Here is a 24,067-nt window from a genome sequence, read left to right as displayed (position 1 = left end):
CTTTCTACCATTTCTTCTAAAGGAAAAAAAGAAATAAGCCTCAATATAGATTACTAGTTCAGGAAAAAGCTACCTAGGTTGCATAATGGGAATAAGAAAAGGCTTATCAAGCATATCCTAAAAAGCGTTGCATGACAAAATCCAGATGTGCTACATTCAATTTAATAGTGTTGCTCATAACCCTTCACAGAGAATAGGGCACAGACACTTTTGATGATATGATATAGTGAATGCAGAGGCAGAATATTCCACTCCATATCTTCATGTTAAATAGACGTACCAAATAATAAGGTGGATGTCTATAAAAATATGAAGGGCTTAAAATCATCTAACCATTACACTGTTTCAAACTCATAATCAACCAAGCAGATAAAGCATCTCAAGTTAAACTAACTTCCCAGAAAACTTAAAGGTAAAACAGAAGAAAAAGACGAAAACAGTTTCATGATTCTACTTGAGAAGTCTTCAACTAAAACTCTTCCAAAGACAAACAGTTGAAGAACAGCCAATAAGGGCAGCCGGAACACCATCCAGAGACCTAGTATTTTACTTTAACAGCCTGCCTGTTCCTCTTCTTCACACCAGACTTGGCAACCTTGAGGCTGCGATGTACAGCACTGAGCCTTGCAAGAGCTGCTTTGGTCAAATCAGGTCTGTAGTAGTTGTCGGTCACCTAAACACAAGAATAAAGCACAAACATCAATAAACCTGAAGTGCGAACAATCAGAACAAGAATCCAATGAAAAGAATAGATCTTTGTAATGGGAATAAATGATCGGTGATCAAATGCTCCATGAAAAGAAAATTAAGGGGAAAACAATAGTGATCACAGTCTAGAGGATGCAGGTGGGTACAAGCATTTGAGGTGAAAAACACCTAGAGAAAGAGACTAGAAACCAAGAGTTACAAACATATGTAACTATCCTTATTTTGATTTTAAAAATCTTTGCCACAATGATTGTAACACAAAAGTCAATAAACATCAGACGACTGTTTATAAATATGTTGTATGCATTAGTATGTTCAAAAATAGAAACTAAATATTAAAATAACAAATCTTGTTTTAAGTCAATTCATTGAAATGCAATAACTAAAAGGAAATGGATGACCACCGCTCTAGAAACAGAGCTGATTGCATACTAGGGACAGAGAACCATAAACTTATTTTCCACCATGACCCATGATAGCAACAGGATTAGATGATGCAAGACAAAGCTTCAAAGCCAAGCATAACAACAAGTATATTTTATTGAGGGCCCAAACAGTTGAAAGGATCTTCTTACACATTAGAAGATCATCATTGCAATGTTTTGTCAGCACTGGATCTTTTATTTTAAAAAAGAAAATCAGTAATTATATATCTTCACTTGAAATATACTAATATTGACTCCAGAAAACCCAACCGGTCCACGAAGTAAATAGGAAGGAGCCATTGAAAAAACATAAGAAAACAAAAAGGAAATTGATGACAACCCCTCTAGAAGAAGACCTCATTGCGTAGTAGGGATGAAGAACCATGAACTCGTTTTCCACTATCACTCATAAAAATGGAATTAGAAGACTGAAAAAGAGAGAAGAAGCTCAGAAGCCAAGCGTAACAAGTATATTTCATTGAAGACCCAATCAGTAGAATGGATCCTCTCACATGTTAGCAGCTCATCATTGCAGTGTTTGCGGAATATCAAACTAAAAGCATTAAGATAATTTGTGATTATATATTTGCATTACAACATACTAATATTGATTCCAGAAAACTCAATAGGTCCATACAGCCAATCGAAAAGAGCAATAACAATAAAGCAAGAAAACAACTAGTCCAAGTTCCACTGCTATAAAGATAAGTTAATTCAAACAAAGCAGCTGGATAGAATTAAAACAAGTACAATGGAAATGTGACATTACACCTATTTTGATTTTGTGATCATCAGATTTACACAGGGGCATATGGTTTATGCAGATAAAACCTTGACATTGCCCTCTAGAAAACAACCGGTCCACAAAGTAAATAGGAAGGAACCATTGAAAAAACATAAGAAACAAAAAGGAAATTGATGACAACCCCTCTAGAAGAAGACCTCATTGCGTAGTAGGGATGAAGAACCATGAACTCGTTTTCCACTATCACTCATAAAAATGGAATTTAGAAGACTGAAAAAGAGAGAAGAAGCTCAGAAGCCAAGCGTAACAAGTATATTTCATTGAAGACCCAATCAGTAGAATGGATTCTCTCACATGTTAGCAGCTCATCATAGCAGTGTTTGCGGAATATCAAACTAAAAGCATTAAGATAATTTGTGATTATATATTTGCATTAGAACATACTAATATTGATTCCAGAAAACCCAATAGGTCCATACAGCCAATCGAAAAGAGCAATAACAATAAAGCAAGAAAACAACTAGTCCAAGTTCTACTGCTATAAAGATAAGTTAATTCAAACAAAGCAGCTGGATAGAATTAAAACAAGTACAATGGGAATGTGACATTACACCTATTTTGACTTTGTAATCATCAGATTTACACAGGGACATATGGTTTATGCAGATAAAACCTTGATATTGCCAAATGAACACTGGCAAGAGCCATGTCGCAGTTCAAATTACAAGAAACCAAGAAGTCCAAACCCTACCATCTAAAAGAAAATGGATGACGAAGAAGAAGCAGCTCAGAAGCCAAGCGTAACAAGGATATTTCATTGAAGACCCAATCAATCGAATGGATCTTCTTACACGTTAGCAGCTCGTCATAGCAGTGTTTGCTGAATATCAAACTAAAAGCATTAAGATAATTTGTAACTATATATTTGCATTTGGACATACTAATATTGATTCTGGAAAACTGAATAGGTCCACACAAGATTTGTGCAGATAAAACCTTGACATTGCCATCGGAGAAACTAACACTGACAATAGTCATGTCACATTCAAATTACATGAATATCATCAAATACGAAACATTGTTTTCATTAAAAAAAATTTACCACTGCAAACTGAAGTGTTCACCAAAAACCAGCAACGTAAACTGTATATCATTAACCAATTATAAGAAAATCTGTTTGCAATGTTCCTTCGGAGCCCTGAGATCCAAGTTATGGGGTAAGAAATAAACGTTGCAATAAGTGCTGAAAATGCTCTAGTGACAGGCAGGCCTTTAAGTTGTGTAATTACAGAATATCCCAAAGCTCAAAAGTTATTAAACAATTCAAATTTGATCAAAACATCAACATAAAGAAGCTTCATATAGATTTTGTTCCAAGATCCCCATTTACGTTGGCTGCTAAGTTTGGGGTTTGCCCATCTTCTTGTGTAAGCCAACACTTAAGAATTTAAGTTGGACACTTCCAACTTATTTACCGAGCACAAAAAAATGCTTCACTTGCAAGTTTAGCAGACCTGAGTAACAACAAAGGTATCATCTAGAGCTAAACTATCTTCACTGTAAAAAGTGCTAAAGAAGCTGAACTTTTTGAAAAGCTACGAATTAAAATTTATCTTAACTCATATAAGCATTCAATCCTTCTAGATAGTGACATTTGAAAAACAACAAAATATGGACAAAAATAACTGCAAGAAATAGATATAAGCAGAAGGCTGCATAAAAGCATTTCATGCCAAAAAAAAGCAAAAAAACATGACACTAAATGGCAAGACAATGAGGCTGCATAAAACAATGCTATTTTTTTTTTAAAAAAAAGCACAAATAGTACCTGGTTCTTGACTGCCTTTGCCATCTTACGGAACTCTTTCTTCATGACCGACCTGTTGTATAGACTACCAGGTTTGTTCTGCTTCTTCGTCTTACTGGTTGCAAGAACCACGGAGACGTCCTTCCCTCCTGGCTGAATGGACACTGTTTTCTTGTTCGCCAACCCTATAATTTTTCAGGTTGCATAACAATTATAAACATTACAAATGTAAACATAACACCCTCCCCACACCACACCCTCCCCCTTCCGGGGGACCAAAGACTATTAAAAAGAATGCATAACTTAGAGAACCAGATAAAAAATCTGAACTTCTCACCAGAGTGCTTGTAGGAATTCACATTGTAGAGATTGTTCGGCTCTTTGCTGAACTGCACCTTGGCATTGCCATTACCAAACTGCTTAACAAGAAAAGCATTGTTTCTCTTAACAATCTCCCAGATAAGTGGCTCGGGAACGGTAGCCATTTCGACTGCAAGAATTAAAAGCAACGATCAAATTAAACAAAGAAAAAAAAATATAGGAGGATGAAGAGGTGTAGCTCGCGCTACTTTAGACCATAAAAACAAAAAAACTTCGAATAAGTAATCATGCAAATCTCTCCTTCAAGAATGATCTTAAATATACAGTTAAGAAAATGCTAAATAAAAAGATCAGATGGGGAAATTTTTTGGTGGGGCACGACCAATCCAAACGATCAAAACCTACTGCGGGAACTAACTAAGAACTCACGTTAGAAGAAATAAAAATGCGACCAAGATCAAATCCAAAATTTTAAGCGATCTTGATCTACTAAAGAGATCTACGGTCCCACACAAACGGATCAAAATCAACCAAATAAATACTTCTGAAAGGACCTGCAGATCTTACAATCATTGGAAATAACTAATGAAAGATCTGATCCTTATCAGAACCCTAAACTTTGGATCACTCGGAAGAGAAGACCTTAGTGGCAAATTAAAGAAACCAAAAAAGATTTACAAAAATGGAGAGAGATCGAAACCTTGGCAACGTGAAGGACGAAGTGGGGTTCCTCTTACCGACGAGGCGGCGGCAGCGGCGATCCTCTCGCTCTTCGGCCTCAAAAGGATAAGCCCCGGGAGAGAGGGGTCGCTAGCTAGAAATACCTTTATAGCAATCACAAAACCCTAAGGGAATAGATTGCTTCGAGTGAAATGACCGAAATGCCCTCGAGAGGGCTTCAACGGGTGCAAGCGAGCGGAGCGAGAGATTTTTTTTTTCTCGTAGATTCGTACATTTCTAGTATGACCCCACCCAATCCGTGGCCCGATTTGCCTCTCCGAAAATATGCTTGGCCTGAAGGCCACACCACCCCTCACCATAGCCCATATGTCTCGAAGCAAGGGGTTGTCCCTTCCACCGTCGCTGAATCAATCCAATCACAGTGGCAGAGTCTCCCTCAAGTATGATAAAGGAAGCCCCCAACCCTCGTCGGGCATGGCTCAGGCCATCTCATGCTGCCCTCAACTCTGCTTTAGAGACTGAGACATCGAAGATTTGGCAGTCTCCAACAGCCACCACTCTGGAGTCCGGGCCCCTGATGACAAATCCATGACCACCCTACCTGCTATCGTCGCACACACATCTATCAAAATTGACCTTGAGAAAACTCGGGGGTGGTTGCTTTCAGGTGAAGAACACTGTCTGAGGCACTACACGAGCAAAAGAAGAGCCCTATGTGTCCCGAGCTGTCAAAGGTCCATGCGACGGGTTTGCATAAGTAATCTCTGCTGCCTGAGCCTGGGCGCGCTCAACAACAAACCTCAGGGACGGATAGCTCTCGCCAAAGGTCCAGGCATTCTTGGCCAGCCAGATTTGGCAAGCAGTGTAGGTCGCCCCTAGGGCCACCTACCGCATCTCGGGGGGGGTGTCAGCCCAACTGCGAATTACTTGCAAAAAATACCCAGATGGCTTTAGGCATCCGGCGGGATCTCGCAAAGCCTCTAGACCCTCCTAGCTCGCTTGCATTGTAACAGAGCATGCTCCACAATCTCATCTACCTGGATGTCCGAGCACTAGGGTTGGACACCCAGCCCCCTCCTACTCAGCTCAAGCCTCGTCGGTAGTCTCCCCCAGGCCACTTTCTACAGAAAAAGTATCATCCGTGGGTGGAGATCGGATATCTAGATCTAAGTGAAGCCCTGTCTCGGACTATGCTCCTGTCAGCTCGCACTCTGGCTTTACAAATCATACTCCAAACATTTACATCCAGACCGGCACACCCTGGAATCGGAAGCGACTGGACCCGCTCTGCAAGATGCTCGCCAAACAGCTGATCTATCTTGTCGTCGTCCCACTTTGCCTCCTCAGCCCGAAGCAGGTCGCAAACACAAAGTCCATCCGCCGCCTTGATGCTGACAATAGTCGACCAACGTCCAATAAGAAGAGAGTCCACCTAGGGGTCCTCCATCACATCTGCATTCTGCCCATCGCCAATCAGCCACCTGGAGTTTGCCAAGGCTGTAGGCACATATCTGCAAATCTTCTACCACAAGTAAGAACATCTCCGACCGCTTGGAGCCACTTCATCGGTCTGCACCCGGGCATACCTAGCTGCCATCACTTAGCTCCAAAACCCCAGTGCCTCTCTCAAAGGACCTCAGCAAATAGAAACATGTACTCATGGAGCTTTAGTTATGGCCAAGGTAGCTAATTGGGGATGGTGAGAGTGTAGCTATTCTAGATGATATGCGGTTGGACGATCTTCTTTTTAAGTTTTTGGCTAACCATGATCAACACTGAGATGAGAACAGCCTCCCTCCTTATCGCTAAGGAGGGAGGCTGGGACATTGGTCAGATCAAGAGCTTTTTGGAGAGCAGAGAAAGTCTTTGCTATTGCTGTCTTGCAGTCCAAGACCCCAGATGTGCTGGTGTGGAGATCCTCTTGCAGGCCAAAAGTCTGGATAAGAGATATTTACAACATGTTTAGGGATGAACAGGGCAGAGCTGTGGCAGTGCTTGGGTTTGGAGGTTAGGACTCCATCCAAGAGCCGCATTGTTTCTTTGGAAGGTCTTTTGGGGATGCCTACTAACCGGATCTGCTATGAGGAAATGGGGGTAAGTGTTCCTTCAACTTGTCCATGTTTTGCGATAGAGGAAATGTGGTTCATGTCTTCTTCTATTGCATGAGAGCATTGCAGATATGGAGATTGATTGACATCCCCCAAGAAGTACTCTCTTTATTGACCTTAGGGGCCACATTCATGCTGCACATGAGGAGCCCATGGAGCAGACCCCAATTTAGATCGGTTGTTGTTTTAGTGGCCTATGTTGCATTCCACATCTGGCTGGCGAAAAATACTTGGATCTTTGGAGAGAGCAACTTGCCTCCTTAGCTAGTCCTGGAGAGAGCATGGGTATAGTCTACTAAGTTCTTCCACCTCAACTGCCTAGGAGTTTCTTTAATAGCTCGAGGCACCTGAGACTCTAGCATCTCATTAGGTATTTATCACCTGAGAGCTCCCACCCCCAAGCTTCCTTAAGGTAAACTTCGACGGGCGTGTGTTGGAATGTGGTAGGGGGGGCGGCGCTGGCTTCATTATTAGGGACCTTGATTGTAAACTTGTTGCAACGGGTGGGTGCCGGTTATACACTTGTTCTGTTCTTGAGGTAAAGCTGAGGGCTGCTTGGGCTGGACTTAGATATGCACAGAGTTTCCTGAGGGTTGATACCATTATATTTGAAAGCGATTCAGCGACTGTGATCAATTAGATCCAAGGGCAGGTAGGAGCCGTGGGATCTAACCCCCTGATTCAGGACATTTGGTGTTAGAGGGGTGGTTGTTCTGCCTTTGGGCGAGGCATTTCTACAAGGAGGCCAATAGTGCGGCGGACTGGATGGCTTTCTTTGTGGCGGATCATTCGGGAGGGCTTCCATAGACTTTGGAGGCTTATGTACCCAATATGTTTAGGGATGTTTTATTTTCCGACTTTCAGGATTGTATTCATATAAGGTTTGTGTAAATACGCCATATCAGCAAAAAAAAAAAAAAACCTTGGCTTTTCCTGCATTGGTTACATTTATAGCTTTTTTTTAAAAAAAAAGTAACACAAATAGTCCGGTATAACCAACCAAATATTTAAATTGAGCTTAGATGTCGATTTGTAAACAACCAAACATGCTATCAATTTTTTACAATTCTATTTATTTAAATGAGGAAGAAATCCTTAGATCACGTATCCTTAGTCACGACGTGTTTTAGGGCAGTTAGAGAATAATTTGAAAATTCTAATAAAACTTATGTTTTATGATAGTTGTGCAACAAGAGCATAGTAGATCTAAAAAAGCTTTCATATTTCCCAAAAAAGAAAGAGGATTTGAAATCCCTTTTGTGATTTTTGTGCCCAAAAAATTATTTTACTATTAATTTATAAATTTTTTTTTCCTCAAGAACAATACAGATTTAGGATTCGTAAGTGTGGTACAGACTCAACATTCAATATTGAATATATCTATGTATTTTTTAGGTTATCACTTTTCGTGAATAACTTTTCAAGTATGTATTATCTTCTAAAAATAAACGAGCCTAATTTTTTTCTTGCAAACTCAAGAATGAAATAGATTTTCTATTTTCTATAAAATGAGAGGAATAGAGTTGTTTAGGACTTGCGACTTGAGGCAGACCGAAAACACAATGCAGTGCACCAATGCTCTTGTTCTGTTATTCAGTTGTCTACAAGCAGACACACTCCACTTTTTTAACAATATTGAGTTATGGGCCCTATATAAAACCTTTATATGGTACCAGCTATGGGATTATCTAGGGGTATATTAATCACTCAGAGAAAGGATATAGGTGATGTTACCTTCATGCATCAAGATAGACAGATAATTTATGGGGTCATATCATCTCAATCAGAATTGATTGGGTTAATAATTGCTGTAGTTTATGCAAATGCCTATGGCATACATAGAAGAACTATTTGGAGTTCTGTTAATCAGGTATTTCAGAAAAAATTATCCATGCTTCTTGTTGGAGACTTCAATTGTATCATTCACCCTGAAGATAAACAGGGAGGCAAACCATTAAAGTTGATTGAGACATCAGGGAATTCAAGAACTTTATTCGCACCATGGGTCTAATAGATCTGGGGTTTTAAGGGGAAAAAATATACCTATTGTAATAGCAGATTGGGGCTTGCTAGGGTATGGGAAAGGTTAGATCGAGCTTTTGCTTCAGAAGCACGGCTCGACCAATATTCTGAAACAAATGTACATCGCCTACCCTGGTATGCTTTTGATCACCATCTGTTTCTGATTTCTATGTTGACCAGAATAATTAGAAGCAAACTTATATAACTTTAGTCCCTGAGATCCTGAGCCTGACTAGACCATCTGAATTTTGCCCAATGAGTCTTTGCAATTTCATTTATAAGATAGTGGCAAAGATTCTGGCTCATAGGCTTCAACCTATTCTCCACCTCCATGGTGTCTAAAGCTCAAGGTGCATTCGTTCAGGGATGAAACATTACCCATAATATCCTCTTGGCCTAAAAATTAATGCACTCTCTTGCATATGCTCCTAGTTCGAAGAGTTTAATGCTTCTTAAACTGGATATGGAGAAAGCTTACGACAGAATACAATGACAGATTCTTATGCAAGTTCTGCATCATTTTGGCTTTTATAACAGGTTCATTCGATGGGTTAAGGCATGCCTCATAGAACCATTATTTGCTCTTGTAGTTAATGGCGCACCAACCCATTGGTTCCAACCAAAATGCTGATTAAGGCAGCGCTGTCCGTTAACCCCTTGCTTATGGATTTTGTGTTCCTAGATTCTATCTAGTATGCTGCAAGATGCTGTTGCTTCTCACTTACTGAGAGCATATCAACCTTCCTCAAGAGGCTTGTTATATCCCATTTATTATTTGCTGATGATTGTCTTACCAAGGGTACTTAAAAATTTTACTGGATGCTTACTATGATTTCTCTAGGCAGGCAACTAATACAAAAAAAAAATAATAAATCATCCATGTTTTTCAGCCCATCTGCACCTCCTGCTACTAAAGCTCAGCTCTGAACCATTTTTTCACATGCTAGTTAAGAGAGGGGTTTGGAAATATCTTGAGGTACAAAGCTAAATCCATTGGATTTTCATTATATCATAGACAATTTGGGAGCAGGCAGAGCAACCCTTCTAAGTTTGATTTCTCTTTTGTTCCTATTCATTGCATGTCATCTGTTGCTGTGCCTCTATCGGTTATCAAAACTTTAGAAAGGGAGTTTAAAGCATTTTTCGGGCGACACCAAAGTGATCGTAGAGGCTTTCATTTGAATTGCTTGGGAAACTGTTTGTCGACCGAAACATAAAGGAGGCATTGGCTTGCATCTACTTCAAACCAGGCAAAAGGTCTTACTATGTAAACTAGCTTCTCAAGTGGTGCTTCAACCAGACTCATTATGGTCTGAAGTAGTGCATGCCAAATATATGTTTAGGGGATCATGGTTAGCCTGCAAAAGGCCAAGGAAGCCATCTCCTATATGGCACAAAACATGCAGGTATGCATGCCTAGTGCAAAATTAATTTTAGTGGTCTTTGGGCTCTGGAATGAATCTGAATGCATATACTGAACCATGGATCACTTGTATTCCTCTAAGTCACTGGCCAACATGTCTTATTGTAGATGTTGATTTTTTCTAATCTGAAAGTGGCCCATTTTATTAATACCGATCGAAGCTGGGATTTACAAAAGTTAGCCACGTATTTCAATGCTAATGACGAACCATATTCTGGAGATTCCATTGGCAAAGGGATATCGGTCTGATCTGCAGGGCTGGACCTCTACTAGATTTAACAAACCTTCATTGAGGGAGTTATATAATTTAGGAGATAACGACCATACATCCTCATTGGATGCCCAAGTTTAGTGGATTTGGAAATTGGTGGTGCCTCTGAGGGTGCGTTTTTGCTGGTGCCTCGGAAGGTGAACAATGCTACTGACTAGATTGTCTCCTATGTTGCGCACTACTTATGAGAGTTCCTCTGGGAGAATCTGGAGTCTATTCCTTTCCCTCTCTGCCAACTTCTTCTTTCTAGGCGTACTCATACACTTTTGGTGTAAGTCGCTGTTGTATCAAAAAAAAAAAAAAAAAAGATTGCCATGCAAATCTTTATTAGATGAACATGGCATTCTTCCAAATCATCAGGTATATTGTGATCTATGTCCACATTCTATTGAAAACCCCCAGCATATAATTATTCATTATCCCTTATGTAGTGCTGGCATCGGCAGAATGCCTTCATCTGAGTTGGCTTTATACCTTCATTGATGCCGGCTTTGGTAACCTTTGTGGCTCAAGCAGGGATAGAGAAAGGCGTTTGGGCTCTCTATTCATATATGGCTGCACTCATCGCGTTTGGTAGGAACAAAAGAATTTTTCATTCAGAATTTTTAGCCCCACATGACCTGTTAAGAATGACTCATACTTTTTATATGAACATGTCTCAAAATCAACATCATGCATTTCCTACTCAGTCAAGGAACTGGGCCATCTATACCCTCCATCAACAACCAAGCAAATCTCTAATGATCCACTGGGTGGCTCCCCCCTTGGAAACTTTGATGGGGCAAAAACAGGAGACAAGGCTACTTCGGCTGGTGTACTCGGAGATAATGTGGGAAATTTAGTTTGGGCAGCTGGTAGATAATTACCTAATTTATCCTCTGTTCTTCTTGCTGAATTAAGTGGTGTATGGCTGGGTTTGTATTATGCTGTAGAAGTGTTCGATGCTGAAAGACTCTGGCTCGAGGGGGATTCCAGCACTATTATCACTTGGCTGTCTCATCTTTCTACTTGCAGGTTAGCAATTAGAATAAGACCCCTGGATGAAGAACATTGCAGGGTGGATGATAGCAGCCAATGGAACTACAACTTCACACGCCAGGCGAGAAGGAAACATAGCTGGGAAAGCTTTTGATGGTGATTTTGTCATCCCCCCCGATCAGCCAATTTGCAATAAATTAAATCAACTTCTCAGAGCTGTTGCATGTGGCGTGGGCCATTTGAGATCGTCTTAGTTTGTTTCACTGTTTCTTCTGAGTGCTGTTGTTTGTTATACATTACTTTGATGCTAGTTCACTAAAACCTCGTCATGTACAAAATAAATAAATAAATAAAACAAATATATTCTTGTTTTCCTCGCCGTCAAAAATAATTAAAGCAAAAAAGTTCGACTACCAAGGGTTAGGGTAGATTTATCAATTCCCATGGCATCTCCTTCTGATTCAACAAGGTGCATGATAGGTGCTCAGATGGATTCACAGGACAGATATTAAAGATAATTATCTTTAAAAACAAATTAAAGACAAAAAATAAATAAACTAAAGATAATTGAAGAGCTACTAACATGATGCATGAAGTCGCATGCATTTACGCACGCTATGTAACCAAATTTGCTTAAAATTCTCAAGTGGTGATCTCTCGACCTTGTAAGAGCTTGGAATATAGAGCATGTTGTAGCATTAGATTTGTGATGACCAGCAACAGCGCACAATCACAACATTTGAAGGGAACATGGTATGCATTAGTGGCCCCGCATGAGCATCATTCCGTGAGCAGGTAGCCTGTCACCATGCATCATTTGTAGGAGTAAAAACACGAATATCTATATAACACAATAGATTTGTACAAAAACATGAAGTCAGTCTACTCAGACAAGAAAAGTAGGGCACCGAGCATGCACAATAATCTGCCAAAGCCACTAGTCAAGCCACTCTTTGACTCTTGAGGAAATCAAGCAGAGGGTTCCTCAAGATCAAAAGTTTGGGGGTTGTAGGGGGGAAGAAAAGGAAGAAGAAGAAAGTAGCATGGTGCATCTTAATGCAGGTAAGTAAACTGAGACAGTTAACTGACTCATCTATTAAAATGTCAAAATTTGAAGCATCATATTTCATCTTAAGTTCTGGACATATACAGCCACAAACCTGTGAAAGTCAAAATATCCAATGATGTGATTTTCTTAACTAAATGCTTCAATGCAACTACAGGTAATGCCCGACAATTTCCTAATCCAGTGATGGACTGCAAACTAATACAAAGGATATGAACAAGATTGGTATGTCTAATTTGGGGACAGAATTTACAATGTCAGCAACTGCAATGTACTGAGCAGACAAAGGCACCAATTTTCATCACTTAGCAAGCTTCAAGAAGAAAAGTTGGGAGTCCTCGTCTGCTAGGTGTTAGCTAACATTTGCTGGCCGTCCTGAACAGCTCAATGCTTCATTAATCCTACTAAAAACAAGTCTTAGAGGGACGCATGCAACAGCAGGTCCCTTGATCTTTTCCACCATTGGCTTTCTCTCTTCCTGCTTGTATTTCTGATCAACAGCAATTGATGATAGCCTGCGAATCTTTCTAGGAGAGAACCCTGATTTCTTATTTTTTGAAGACTTTTTTTTCATCACAGGAGACTTGACCTTTATATGATTAGTTTTCTTCCCTTGAATATTGCAATGTGATTGTGTTGTATGCTCTTTTGGCTGCAATTTACCCATCCTACTGATCCTATTCCTGACTGATTGGCCAGTGTTGCTTGTAATTGGGCACCATTCATTTCTAGTCACTGGAGCAACAGTGGCACCATCTTGAAGAACCTCTACAGAAATAGGGTGGCCTACAATGGCTTTACCATTCAATTTACTCATGAGAGAAACCAGCGGTACGTGTGGACCCTGGTAGCTTGCTTGAACATTCAACTCGACATCAAATAGAATAGAATCCATCAACAAGCTTCTGACTGGCTTTGGAACCTGGTGCCTGGAAAAAGCTGGGAGATGAACATGGTGATTTGCAAATGATTGTCGAGGTAGGATGGTGGAGATGGGCACTGTGAATGGTGCATCTATATCTCTTGCAAATGATGAGTTTGAGAGCTTGTTTACAGCTTCAGCTGACTGGACAGCTTCTTGTTCACCGGCAAAGTTTGGTCCCACATCATTCGTGCAAGAGAGTTTGGGAAAAGTCTGAGCTTGAGGAACATCACCTACATCTGCAACTGACTCACATTTCACCAACTGCCCACGATTGTCAGATGTCGGGGATTCATCATAGGAATTGTTGCCAAATTTACATTCAGAACCTACAAACAATCTATCCTTCTGCATTTTATCCTTCAAAGAATACCCGAACCAATCAGCCCTGCCACCAAAGCTTTCTGAAGCCATGCTTTCGTTCAGTCTTAGATATTTCAAATTCTTTTTCCCATTTGGAAACCGTTCTGAGCCCTTCTTGTCTATCCTCTGTCTGGTATGATTAACATGAGTTCCAGATCCAGTAAAGCCACTCTCACCAAGTCCTTCGCTAAACTTTGAAATAACCCTATCCTGACTGCAATGATTATATTGCTTATCTGCTGCATGAAGGTGAAGGTTTCCAGATCCATAAGATCGAAACAAGTGTAGATAATCTGGAAAGGTGGAGACATGAGGTAGGAATTAGTGAGATATATCTACTAGTATGAACAATGCACTAGTTAAACGGCAAACATAAGACCACTAGTTTATGACATCCTTAACTCCAGATCTTTATAAAATATTCCCATATATTAATATTTATAACAGAAGACAGCAAGATAGTGTTCTCTTGAGGCCAGCGAGTTCATTTCTCATGTGCTTACCCAAATTGTATGCCATTAATTACTGAGTTTCAAGACTCCATTAAGATAAATATTGCAATGGAACTAATTATGGACTGCTTTGGAAGTTAATGGGAAAAGATCAATCAAACCGAAACATAGCGAACGCCATCTAAATTGGTAAACATTAACTAATCAGGTTCCAATCAAGAATGATTGCCAACATTTATGGTTAATTGATTAAGTGCGTACTCAAATTTATTATATAGGAAATAACTAAAAGTTTTTCTAAAAAAGGTAATAACTGGCAGATGAAGTGAAGATTGTAACTGTGCTATGTCATGTGACAACAATATGGAGATTAGATTAAGTTATAATAGACATTTTGATAGTAAGAGGGTTTAGCATTCTATGGGTTGTGAAGTTGATAATTAAAGAATACAAACCAGCAATAGTCAACATAAGACTTCAATGGAAACCCAGTGAGTATCAACCATGAGGGCAAGATAACGTAAGTCAAACACCCTAAGTTGGTCCAATGATCATAAAATAAGCGCATGCCAAAAATAAAAGTCATTACAAGTGATAGGAAAGGCTTGTTTTTGACCGTGATGAAGGTAACCAACATACAGTTTATAAAGTCCACCTAAATAGACCGGATGCTGCTTGTTGAGATGTTTATGCATGCTCAACATGGCTGAGCCTGAGGAAAAAATGACATTATTAATCTGGAGAGAGATGCAAATTTCACTGTTCTAGACTTAAACCAAAAAATTGTAAAGTCAATGTTTATGCAAGCTGTCTTCTTTTCATATTCCATGGTTTTCAATAGTCAGTACTTGCTTCATACTGTTGCTCTTTCAGCCCCTTCTTATAGCTCTTTCAGCCTTAAAGAGTAAGTCACTGTCTTCAATAAAGCAATTATTTTTTACTCAGAGTACAAAGTCAATACTTGCAAAGATGATTTCTAGGCCAAATTAACTTTCTAAAAATTTTAAACAAGATGAAAGAATTCTCTTGAAAAACCCATGCAATTTCTAATTTACAAAAAAAAAAATCCTTCTAATGCTTATTAACAAAATCCAAGAAATCTAACCTCTCCTGCAACAATCTCTATAGATATGAAAGTATCAACAGTCACACATGCTATGCTTCCACATTAAGCTAGTAACCACAACGGCACAACTGATAACATTTCACACGCATAACCATCTCCACATATTGAGATAATATTGGATCTTTACCGAGTTTTGAGTGCAACATATATTTCTTAAGAAGGTCAATGACCTTCATTTATTTATAATATATATAAAAAAAGCTGGGGTCTCTAATTGCTTCACAAAATACTCAATATGTCATTCCATGTCATTTTTATCTTTTCAAAATTTCATGCCAAAGTTCTTGATAATGCAAGCAAAGAAAATTCATTTGAGGGAGACATGACTTCCAGCTTTGCAATGTTTCTGCTTCAGTCTCAGACTTGAGGATAAATGGAATATGAGTTGAAGAAGAGCAAGAAGAAGGCATCTATTCTATTGACATGACAAGATAATTTGTTCACTACATCATCAAGTAGAGCAATAACCTGACTTCCACTATTCAACCAACAATAAATAAAAAGTAAGTCTTCGAAGGAATAAATCTCATCATAGTGATCTCAACCATCTCCTTAAATGTTGCTGATCTCCATAGACCAATTTTTATCTGGTCAAGTGGGACCAAATCCCCATAATGGTTGTTACACAAGAAGCCCCATACTGGTTATTCCTTTGACCAAATGAAAATGGGTTTTGCACCTAATCCACTTACATATATATCCACATAACAATTTTATTGTAGTTAAATTGGTACAAAAGAATTTTATAATAAAAAAAAAGCATGCAATTTTTTAATTTATGACAAATCCTGTACCTCTGATATTATTAAACAGATTCAACAATCACACACATTACATGCACCTACAACTAGGAACCACAATCAACAAGCCTTCATAACCAGAACCATCTCCACTTCTTGAGATAATATCCACTTATGACCTTTATTGATTTAGGCTCTATAACACATAATAGGCATTCATGCATGCACAACATTCTTACAAAACATCCATATATACATGCATATATAAATTTATAAATTTGCTCGCATGCATGTGTGTGGTATCTTTACAAGGTGTATACCTGTCGTTAGTTTAATAAGATGTATAAGACGATTGGGATTGCTAACAGTTCTGCTGAATGTTCTATGCCATGCTCCTTTTGCATCTTTTTGGAGAGATTGCCTCTGAGGTCCTCAACTATGAATTATTTGGAGGGAATATAGGCTGCCATTTATTGATGATAAAAAAATTCCTTTGCCATGTTATCAAGCAGAGACAACAAACTAACCTACACTAATCAACCATACATTAAGGGAAAAAGAGTTTTCATGTCAAAAAACAATGCCTCCACCGTATTTGTGAGGACCCGTGCAAGCGTGTGTTTAGACCCACATCAGTTATTCGCTAGGTAGATCTTGGGTACTTATACAGAATCAAAGAACCCAAATAATATCTTCCGGCTAGCCATTTTGGGTGAGGTCCTAAGTTATTACAAATGGTATCAGAGCAGACTTGGCCCATAACCTATGTAGACTAGAGGACATTGCAGCACAAATCCATTGGAGCTGACCACGAGCCGATCGTGGTGTTTGTGATTAGATTTGAATGGATTTGAACCCTTAGCCAGATGAGGACGTCAAGGCTTGAATGAGGGGAGTATGTAAGGATCCGTGCGGGCATGTATTTAGTCCCACATCGGTTATTCGTTGGGTAGATCTTGGGTACTTATACAGGATCAAGGAACCCAAATAATACCTTCCAGCTAGCCATTTTAGGTGAGGTTCTGAGTTATTACAAATGATATCGGAGCGAACTCGGCCCATAGCCTATGTAGACTAGGGGACACTGCAGCCGGATTCATGGAGGCTGACCACGGGCCTATCGTGGTGTTTGTGATTAGATTTGAATGTATTTGAACTCTTAGCCTGACGAGGATGTCAGGGCTTGAACAGGAGGAGTATGTGAGGATCCATGCGGGCGTGTGTTTAGTCCCACATCGGTTATTCACCAAGAAGATCTTGGGTACTTATACAGAATCAACGAATCCAAATAATACCCTTCGGCTAGCCATTTTGGGTGAAGTCCCTAGTTGTTACAATATTGATCTCAACCATCTACCTACTTGAATTCTAGGTATAAACCGCATCTCTTGTCACATATATAACTTCAAACAATTTTCTATGTAAGTTGAGCAGGAGTCACAACCTATACTGGTCCAATCAACAAGTGCAAGTGCACCCACTCACACTAGTTTACTTTATACTAATTAGCTGAAGTGACCTGACTTGCATCACTCTCAAGAAATTAGAAAGTTTGGACATTAGGTAATTTAATAATCTTTAAATATGCGAAGTTAGCAAATAAGAGGATAAGCACGTATTCAGAACAAAACATGAATATGATATGTCACATGACAGAGAAGTTTGAAGGCATACCTCCATCAATGTTGCCTTCCATGAGAAGAGGAACATCAATAAGGCCATCAGAGCAATCATCATCAATAAATTCTAGCATGCTTGAAAGTTCACTATCCTTAATTTCCGATTGAACATGGGTGCCATCAATAGCGTTACGAGTGTTCTCACAGTCATCCAATAATGCCTCCTCACATGAAGTGCCCGAACAGTCTGGACTGTTATCACTGACCACTGAAAACTCTCCCTTCTTTGCAGCAGGTTTAGGTGCCACTAGTTTTTTTGGCGTCTCTCCCTGGAGAGATGAATGTCCTGCGAAGCCACCACCCCAATGACAATATGATGGAATTATAACCCTTGTTCCCTTGCGAACCTTCATTAGTGGGCTATGACGGGTTTTCTTTCTTGAATTTTCATGAGGTGCCACATGAGATCGTTTTTGCTTCAGAGATGAGCAAGAATCTTTCCTGACATTTATATGGCAAGTACTAGAAAGATCATTATCAATGTTTGATTCACTGAGAGAAGCATTGTTGGCAAAAGCTAGCTCATTGTACCCTTTTGCTTGAACATCAATATTAGGCTTTCTTTTGGATATCATCCCCAATCCTATCTCCTGAAGATCTCTCATACGCTTTATTCCTTCAGTGGCATCGTCCTCTGAATCATTTGGGGTCCTCCATCTCTTTTTTGGCACCAACTGCATGTCACTAGCAGTTGGGTTATTTGGTTGTTCAAATGACAACACTGATTGAGATAACTCCAGAGCAGAGTTTTCATCAAGCATACTGAGTTTTCTGGCAGCATAACCTGGCTGTTTGTTAAGACCAAGCATGCTTTTTGATTGCATGACCAAACTGTTTGTTTTAGCCATAGAGTTCTTCATCCCTGATTTAATCTGATTTCTGTTGGAGAAGTAAGCCTTTTCAATCTCAAGAGCATGCAGGATAGCATCTTCCCTGCGAACATACTTTCCTGCATTGGCTGGCTTTTTTTTAGAGCAAACTGCAGAAGCCTTGGCCCTTTCAATGCACTCATCATACTCCCGACAGCGAAATGCTTTCACACGCTTAGATTTTTCAAGGTTATACCAGTCCCTGGTTGCAAGTTCAGACAAGTCAGAACAGAAATTATACTGGCTGCCTGGCTTTCAAAGCATATAAACAAGAATATATAATATGTGTGCTCGTGCATGTGCGCGCACACGCGCGCATCATCTACATCATTACAAATTTAATATGTAATGGCTGTTGTACATACAAGCTACAATAGTTGCACCACTCATGGACAAGATATTAAACAAATATGTGGTGTGACTTTGTCCCATTGGAAATACCTTTTCCGAACCTTTTGTGCAAATGCCTATAGGATAGAACTGCTGATTCAAACTTGATGCCAGAAATATGGGGATGTGATGGTTAGGTATTGTATCCTCTAAAAGAGCTATAAGGAAGCTACAATTCAAGAATCAAAATTCTAAAAGCTACGGGCAACCCTTTTCAACATGTACCAGCATTCCTAAATGGGAAGAATTATAGATGGATGGCCAACAGAACTTCAACATGAAGCCTTATAACTCCTTGTTGATAGAAAATATTTACTTGAAACAGAAATGTGATATGGAAAATTCAAAGCCTAGACATGGTTGGTGAGTGATTATGGTACAGAAAATCTTCACCTATCAAAAGTCTAGACCCTCAAAAGTATGTATGGTTAAATAAAGGCTTGCACTGCATGATGACAGATAAAATTAATCCTCATCATTTATATTATTGGGCATATAGATGTTCTCTAAATATCAACTGGTAGTCTGGTACCCAGCAACCCTCCACTTTGGGAGCATGTCATAGTCTATTTTTGAAGTAAGCCACTCGAGAAAACTATTCCGCTTTGTGCTTGAAATCATTGTTAGATAGAGGGAATATAAAAGAAGGGTAGATGAGAGAAGAAGACACAAACTGGCACTTAGAAAACCCATTAAATGCAATCAATTTGTGTGAAGGAGATAATACTCTTTTCCTAAGCTTTATATAATCTGTCTTTGTATCTCATTCATGAGCAATAACATTCCTAAACATTATAATAACCTCCAAAAAAAATCAAACTAGGCCTACAATGGCTCTGCACTTGTACACCTCCATAAAAATTTATGATGGAAAATCCAGAACAACCCTCAACCTCAAACATGATTACTTGTATATCTATTGGTAAGCATATTGATCTGTGTCAAAGGCATCAGCATCTTTTCATTGTTATGCGTTTAGCTGTGCAACAGTTACCTTTTTTTTGCATATGAGTAATCCAAAAGCTACCAAATTTATGTATACACCTTAATATATAGTTCAACACAAAATCTTAAGCCTTATTTTTTTTAACGTAATCATGCCCCAGAAACTATTGGAAATGTGATCCTGGGTTCAGATGTGATGGTGATGGAAATGTTGGGAGCCAACAATCAATTAAGTAGCTCCCTTCCAGGGTAAAGCCCTGTCCCCTAGAAGTTCCATTAGTGTACCTCTGGCCCATAATTGTAACAATTCAAGCATGCCGCATTGCTCGATACTTGAATGTAATGTGTGTTGGCCATATCATGCCTACCAAGAATTTCATAAGCCTCGTGCAATCAGACCTCGCACCAAAGTTGATTCGCAAGATAATGACCTCGATATCGTTATACCCTTGGTATAAAAATAAACCAGCCTTTGAAGACCTGTAAATCATGCTAGTGCACCATCAAACATGTTCTCAGCACAAACTTAGCACACATGAGATTTATGAGCTACCTTGAATAATTGAAGATCTTTTTTTCAGTTTGTACATTTCATGATGGTGCAAAAGGATATCTTTCTTTTTTCCACCATCACTGCCCGGACATTAAGAATGTTGCAACCAACATCTACATGCACATAATCATCTTCATTGACCCTGTCATCTGTCACCTTGTACATCTACCTCCTTGCTTTTTTTTGGCTAGAGTAGCATATCTGAGCTTTTAAGGACATTCAATGAACATTGATTTGTGCATTTTCACTTTGAACCTTAAAACATTAGCTTTCCTTATATAACGTATCACTCTCTCACTTGTAATTATGTCTTACGATGATGAACCATGACAGAAAGCTTCAGCCTTCTACCAAGCCATATAAGATTTAAGCACTTACTGAATTTTTTCTGAAATTCTGCAACCACATAATACAGGTAACTATCACGATCCAAACTAATGAAAGCAGATAGAAGAATACATGAAGTATCATGAATTGAAACAAAATATTAACTGCATCTGAAGGAAATGGAAGAAAATGAATAGCCCTCAACAGTCTACAGCTTGGATTCAACTTTCTTAATCTTTAATAAATGACTAGAGACCCTTCTCATAACTGATTTTTAGTCTCAAACAGGCCCAAAGTTGTCGCTAATTTTTTGATTTGGTATAAGTAATATATTATCATTTCCTCTTGTTAATTTAAATTCTGAACTTCAGGCGGAGTTTTTTTTTCATAATTCATTTGTAAAACTTGTTTAACTCAAACTTGAGATCATGTTTCATATATGAAACTTGTATGGAGATGGTTATTAACATCATTTTATGTGGTATTAACTATCCAATCCACTAAGTTGTACCCACTGATCTCATTCACCACACATATAACATCCCTTTGAAGTTCATCAAAGGCCTTGGGTTATTGATGCTGGCAACAACCAAGGACCTGCAGGTTGTGTAGAGAACAATGTTAGATGCGCTGGTGCAAATAGCTGCAGGCATCAACGTATATCCATATGTTGATTGATACATAGCCATGACTAGATGGGCATAACTCCACTGCCCCCTGGAATCCAGCAGAGAGGACATTTCTTTTACTGAAAGACTTGCATTAACTTAGCATAATCTCATCTTGCAAAAATTTTTATATGTGCAGACTATATGAGATCGTCTAGTATTCCTCTTTGGATCAAGTTAAATCAGGCATGCCAAAACACATATATGCAAACTTACAGATAACCATCTATAAGTGATGCAAATTCTCCTGCAAACTAGTATGAGGAATCCCCAGGGAGCTTTGGCATGTTGAATGTAAACTCTAATAGGACCAAACATTCAATACTCAGATGAAAAACAAGAAGAACAATAATATAAAGATATCCTATTTTACAGGCACTACAGGTTAATGGCATGTGATGTAAATGGATATACTCACCAAAAAGATGAAAATAAAAATAAATCCAGCTAATGAAATTTTCAGTTACTTTGCAGTATAAACAAAAATCTTGCTTTCAATCAATATGGAGATGAACAACAAGATGATCCTTGACTTCAGGCAAAATCAACAGAGAGTTAAATCTTGGCAAAAGACTCTTGTATCAGCTAGAGAATAGGAGATCCGCGGGGGAAAACACTCACATGCTCCCATCTTCCCTTCCAAGAAGCTTGATGGGAGTTCCAGATCTCGGTGGAAGCAAGCATTTTGCTGGTAGCTCATCCCAACCAAGTATCCGGCCAGGCCACCACGATCCATTCCGACGGCGGACCCAAACCAGTCCCCCAGCTGATGCAGCGATCCCCTTCAAACACCCGTCTTGATCACCGCCCATCTCCAAATCCAAATCCACAAGCACACAATCAGAAAAAACCGATCAAGGATGACCACTCTTCCGTCTTGGTGGCATTGGGCTTCCAACAGCAAAAAACGATCTCGTCCTTCCACCTACCAAAAAAGATCAAGAAAAAGAAAAACAAGACTGAGCGAATTATCGGTTCTTCTTGAGCATTTCTCGGTAGGGTTCTCTTCAAGCTTGCACAAAAGATTCTTAAGAGGAAAAGAAGGTAAACAAAACTGGAGGAAAAAAAAGAATGAAAAAAAAAACAACGAGAATAAAGTTCTCTCTTGCCCGAGCATATTTATATAACTAACCAAAATATGATTTTTCAATGAAACCAGGAGTATAACGGCGAAATATTTACACAAGGAAATGCGCATTGAAATCTCTTCCGTAAATAGGAAAAATACAAAAAAAAAAAGCTGGGCGCGCGAGAACGGGAAGAAGGAGCTGTAGAGAGATAGGGCAAGGTTTACCTCAAGAGAGAGACGAAGAGAGGAATGGGCGACGGAGAGAGACAGGAGCAGCGACTCGTGTGAGCGATCGAGGGAGAAAGGGATAGAAAGATGGGGGAGCAGAAGAGGAAGAAAACCTAGCCTTGAAGAAAAGACCACGAAATGCTCGAAGAAACGATATCAAAGAGGCAGAAGGTAAGCACTCCGATCTTATTCGCTTTTTCCCCCTTTTTCTTCCTCCACTTGCCACAGGATTCTTGATGGACGAGTCCTTCTGATCTTTTTTCTTTCTTGTATTCTTCGTTCCTTTTTTGTTGTCAGAGAGATCGATGGGAGTGGAGAGAGCTCTGAGAAGGGCGAGAGGGGCGTTAGATTTCTCCCAGAGTTGAAAGCCTTTGAGTCTGCTAATGGGAGAGAGAGAGAGAGAGCGAGAGGAGAAAGGGACAAACGCGAGCACGGGGTCGGGGTACGCTGCGCAAAGGGCGCACGGTTTGGGAGGTGGGGAGGTGAAGACGGTAAGTTGACTGGGGGGTAACGGGAAGCGGCCTCGGGACGGGACGAAGCGGGGATTGATTTGAGTCCACGTTGGCTCGGACTGCGCTTGACCTGGGTCGGCTTCGACTCGGTTCCAAGTGCTCATTTGGATGGATTCCAAGAGCGTCTTATGTCATGTCACGACCGTTCGAAGATGTGGCACTTATTTATCGCTCATTAATTAATGGGTGATGCTATTTTTCCAGTCCATTTGTCCATGGTCATGACAATGATCATGTCTAACTTTTGAGCTTTCCTTGGGTAGAGTTTTTTTTTTTTTTTCCCCATTGTGATGGTTAGATCATAATCTCACAATCATTTTTGTTGGTAGAGTGAGAATAAATTTGTACTAGTTAAAAATGTATATCACAGTTTTATGATGGAGAGGCCTTGGAGTGGTCCATTTTTTCCAAAAATAATGTTGCAATACATGTAATTCTATTTTGAACATCATCATACGATCTAACCGTTGCAGCATAAAACCAGAGATAATATTTGCATTGGGAGAGCATCAAAAAAACTTATGGGATGGCAGTTTTTCCTTCAAACTAATTATTACAGGTGTTTTGTGATATTTGATTGTCTTAACATCATTCATTGTGTATATGAATGTCGTCACCATGATTGCATTAATGTTTGTTCTATGTTTAGAATTTCATATTAATGATTGG

The 24,067-nt window shown here is 39.4% G+C and overlaps 2 protein-coding genes and 4 non-coding genes across 7 annotated transcripts; all 6 read right to left on the bottom strand.

Moving 5' to 3' along the window:
- Nucleotides 1-231: 231 nt before the first annotated feature.
- On the bottom strand, nt 232-4,851 carry LOC103712940 (60S ribosomal protein L28-2). Of its 2 annotated transcripts, none has more exons than XM_008799654.4 (4): nt 4,707-4,851; nt 4,023-4,175; nt 3,707-3,870; nt 232-673 (listed from the first exon to the last, which is right to left on the bottom strand). In XM_008799654.4, exons 2-4 carry the CDS (start codon nt 4,168-4,170, stop codon nt 539-541), a joined length of 447 nt encoding a protein of 148 aa, XP_008797876.1. In that variant the 5' UTR covers nt 4,171-4,175; nt 4,707-4,851; the 3' UTR covers nt 232-538. The 2 variants fall into 2 exon arrangements, with proteins under 2 accessions (XP_008797876.1, XP_008797877.1); XM_008799655.3 differs by having other exon boundaries at nt 4,744-4,846.
- On the bottom strand, nt 1,212-1,307 carry LOC113463093. The gene has a single exon (XR_003386783.1). It is a non-coding gene; the product is annotated as a small nucleolar RNA R24 (small nucleolar RNA).
- Nucleotides 1,577-1,669, bottom strand: LOC120110733. The gene has a single exon (XR_005511866.1). It is a non-coding gene; the product is annotated as a small nucleolar RNA R24 (small nucleolar RNA).
- On the bottom strand, nt 2,164-2,256 carry LOC113463092. The gene has a single exon (XR_003386782.1). It is a non-coding gene; the product is annotated as a small nucleolar RNA R24 (small nucleolar RNA).
- LOC113463091 lies at nt 2,661-2,753 on the bottom strand. Its single transcript, XR_003386781.1, has one exon. It is a non-coding gene; the product is annotated as a small nucleolar RNA R24 (small nucleolar RNA).
- A 7,707-nt stretch (nt 4,852-12,558) lies between the features above and the next one.
- Nucleotides 12,559-23,306, bottom strand: LOC103712939 (uncharacterized protein At1g51745). The gene is made up of 4 exons (XM_008799653.4): nt 22,884-23,306; nt 22,211-22,514; nt 17,833-18,908; nt 12,559-14,133 (listed from the first exon to the last, which is right to left on the bottom strand). Exons 2-4 carry the CDS (start codon nt 22,399-22,401, stop codon nt 12,908-12,910), a joined length of 2,493 nt encoding a protein of 830 aa, XP_008797875.2. The 5' UTR covers nt 22,402-22,514; nt 22,884-23,306; the 3' UTR covers nt 12,559-12,907.
- Between the last annotated feature and the right edge of the window lie 761 nt (nt 23,307-24,067).

The sequence above is a fragment of the Phoenix dactylifera genome, chromosome 4, assembly GCF_009389715.1.
Source record: "Phoenix dactylifera cultivar Barhee BC4 chromosome 4, palm_55x_up_171113_PBpolish2nd_filt_p, whole genome shotgun sequence".
Classification (NCBI taxonomy): domain Eukaryota; kingdom Viridiplantae; phylum Streptophyta; class Magnoliopsida; order Arecales; family Arecaceae; genus Phoenix; species Phoenix dactylifera.
This window is presented reverse-complemented; position numbering and strand designations above follow the sequence as displayed.

What these genes read in the sequence shown, in the direction of transcription:
- LOC103712939 (XM_008799653.4), bottom strand. Translation starts at nt 22,401, where the DNA reads ATGGGCGGTGATCAAGACGGGTGTTTGAAGGGGATCGCTGCATCAGCT. An exon ending in GGAAGGGAAGATGGGAGCAT is followed by an intron (nt 18,909 to 22,210) that starts GTGAGTGTTTTC and finishes ACTTGCAACCAG; the next exon opens with GGACTGGTATAACCTTGAAA. An exon ending in GGAAGGCAACATTGATGGAG is followed by an intron (nt 14,134 to 17,832) that starts GTATGCCTTCAA and finishes CCACCTTTCCAG; the next exon opens with ATTATCTACACTTGTTTCGA.
- LOC103712940 (XM_008799654.4), bottom strand. Translation starts at nt 4,170, where the DNA reads ATGGCTACCGTTCCCGAGCCACTTATCTGGGAGATTGTTAAGAGAAAC. An exon ending in GAATTCCTACAAGCACTCTG is followed by an intron (nt 3,871 to 4,022) that starts GTGAGAAGTTCA and finishes GAAAAATTATAG; the next exon opens with GGTTGGCGAACAAGAAAACA. An exon ending in CAAAGGCAGTCAAGAACCAG is followed by an intron (nt 674 to 3,706) that starts GTACTATTTGTG and finishes TCTTGTGTTTAG; the next exon opens with GTGACCGACAACTACTACAG.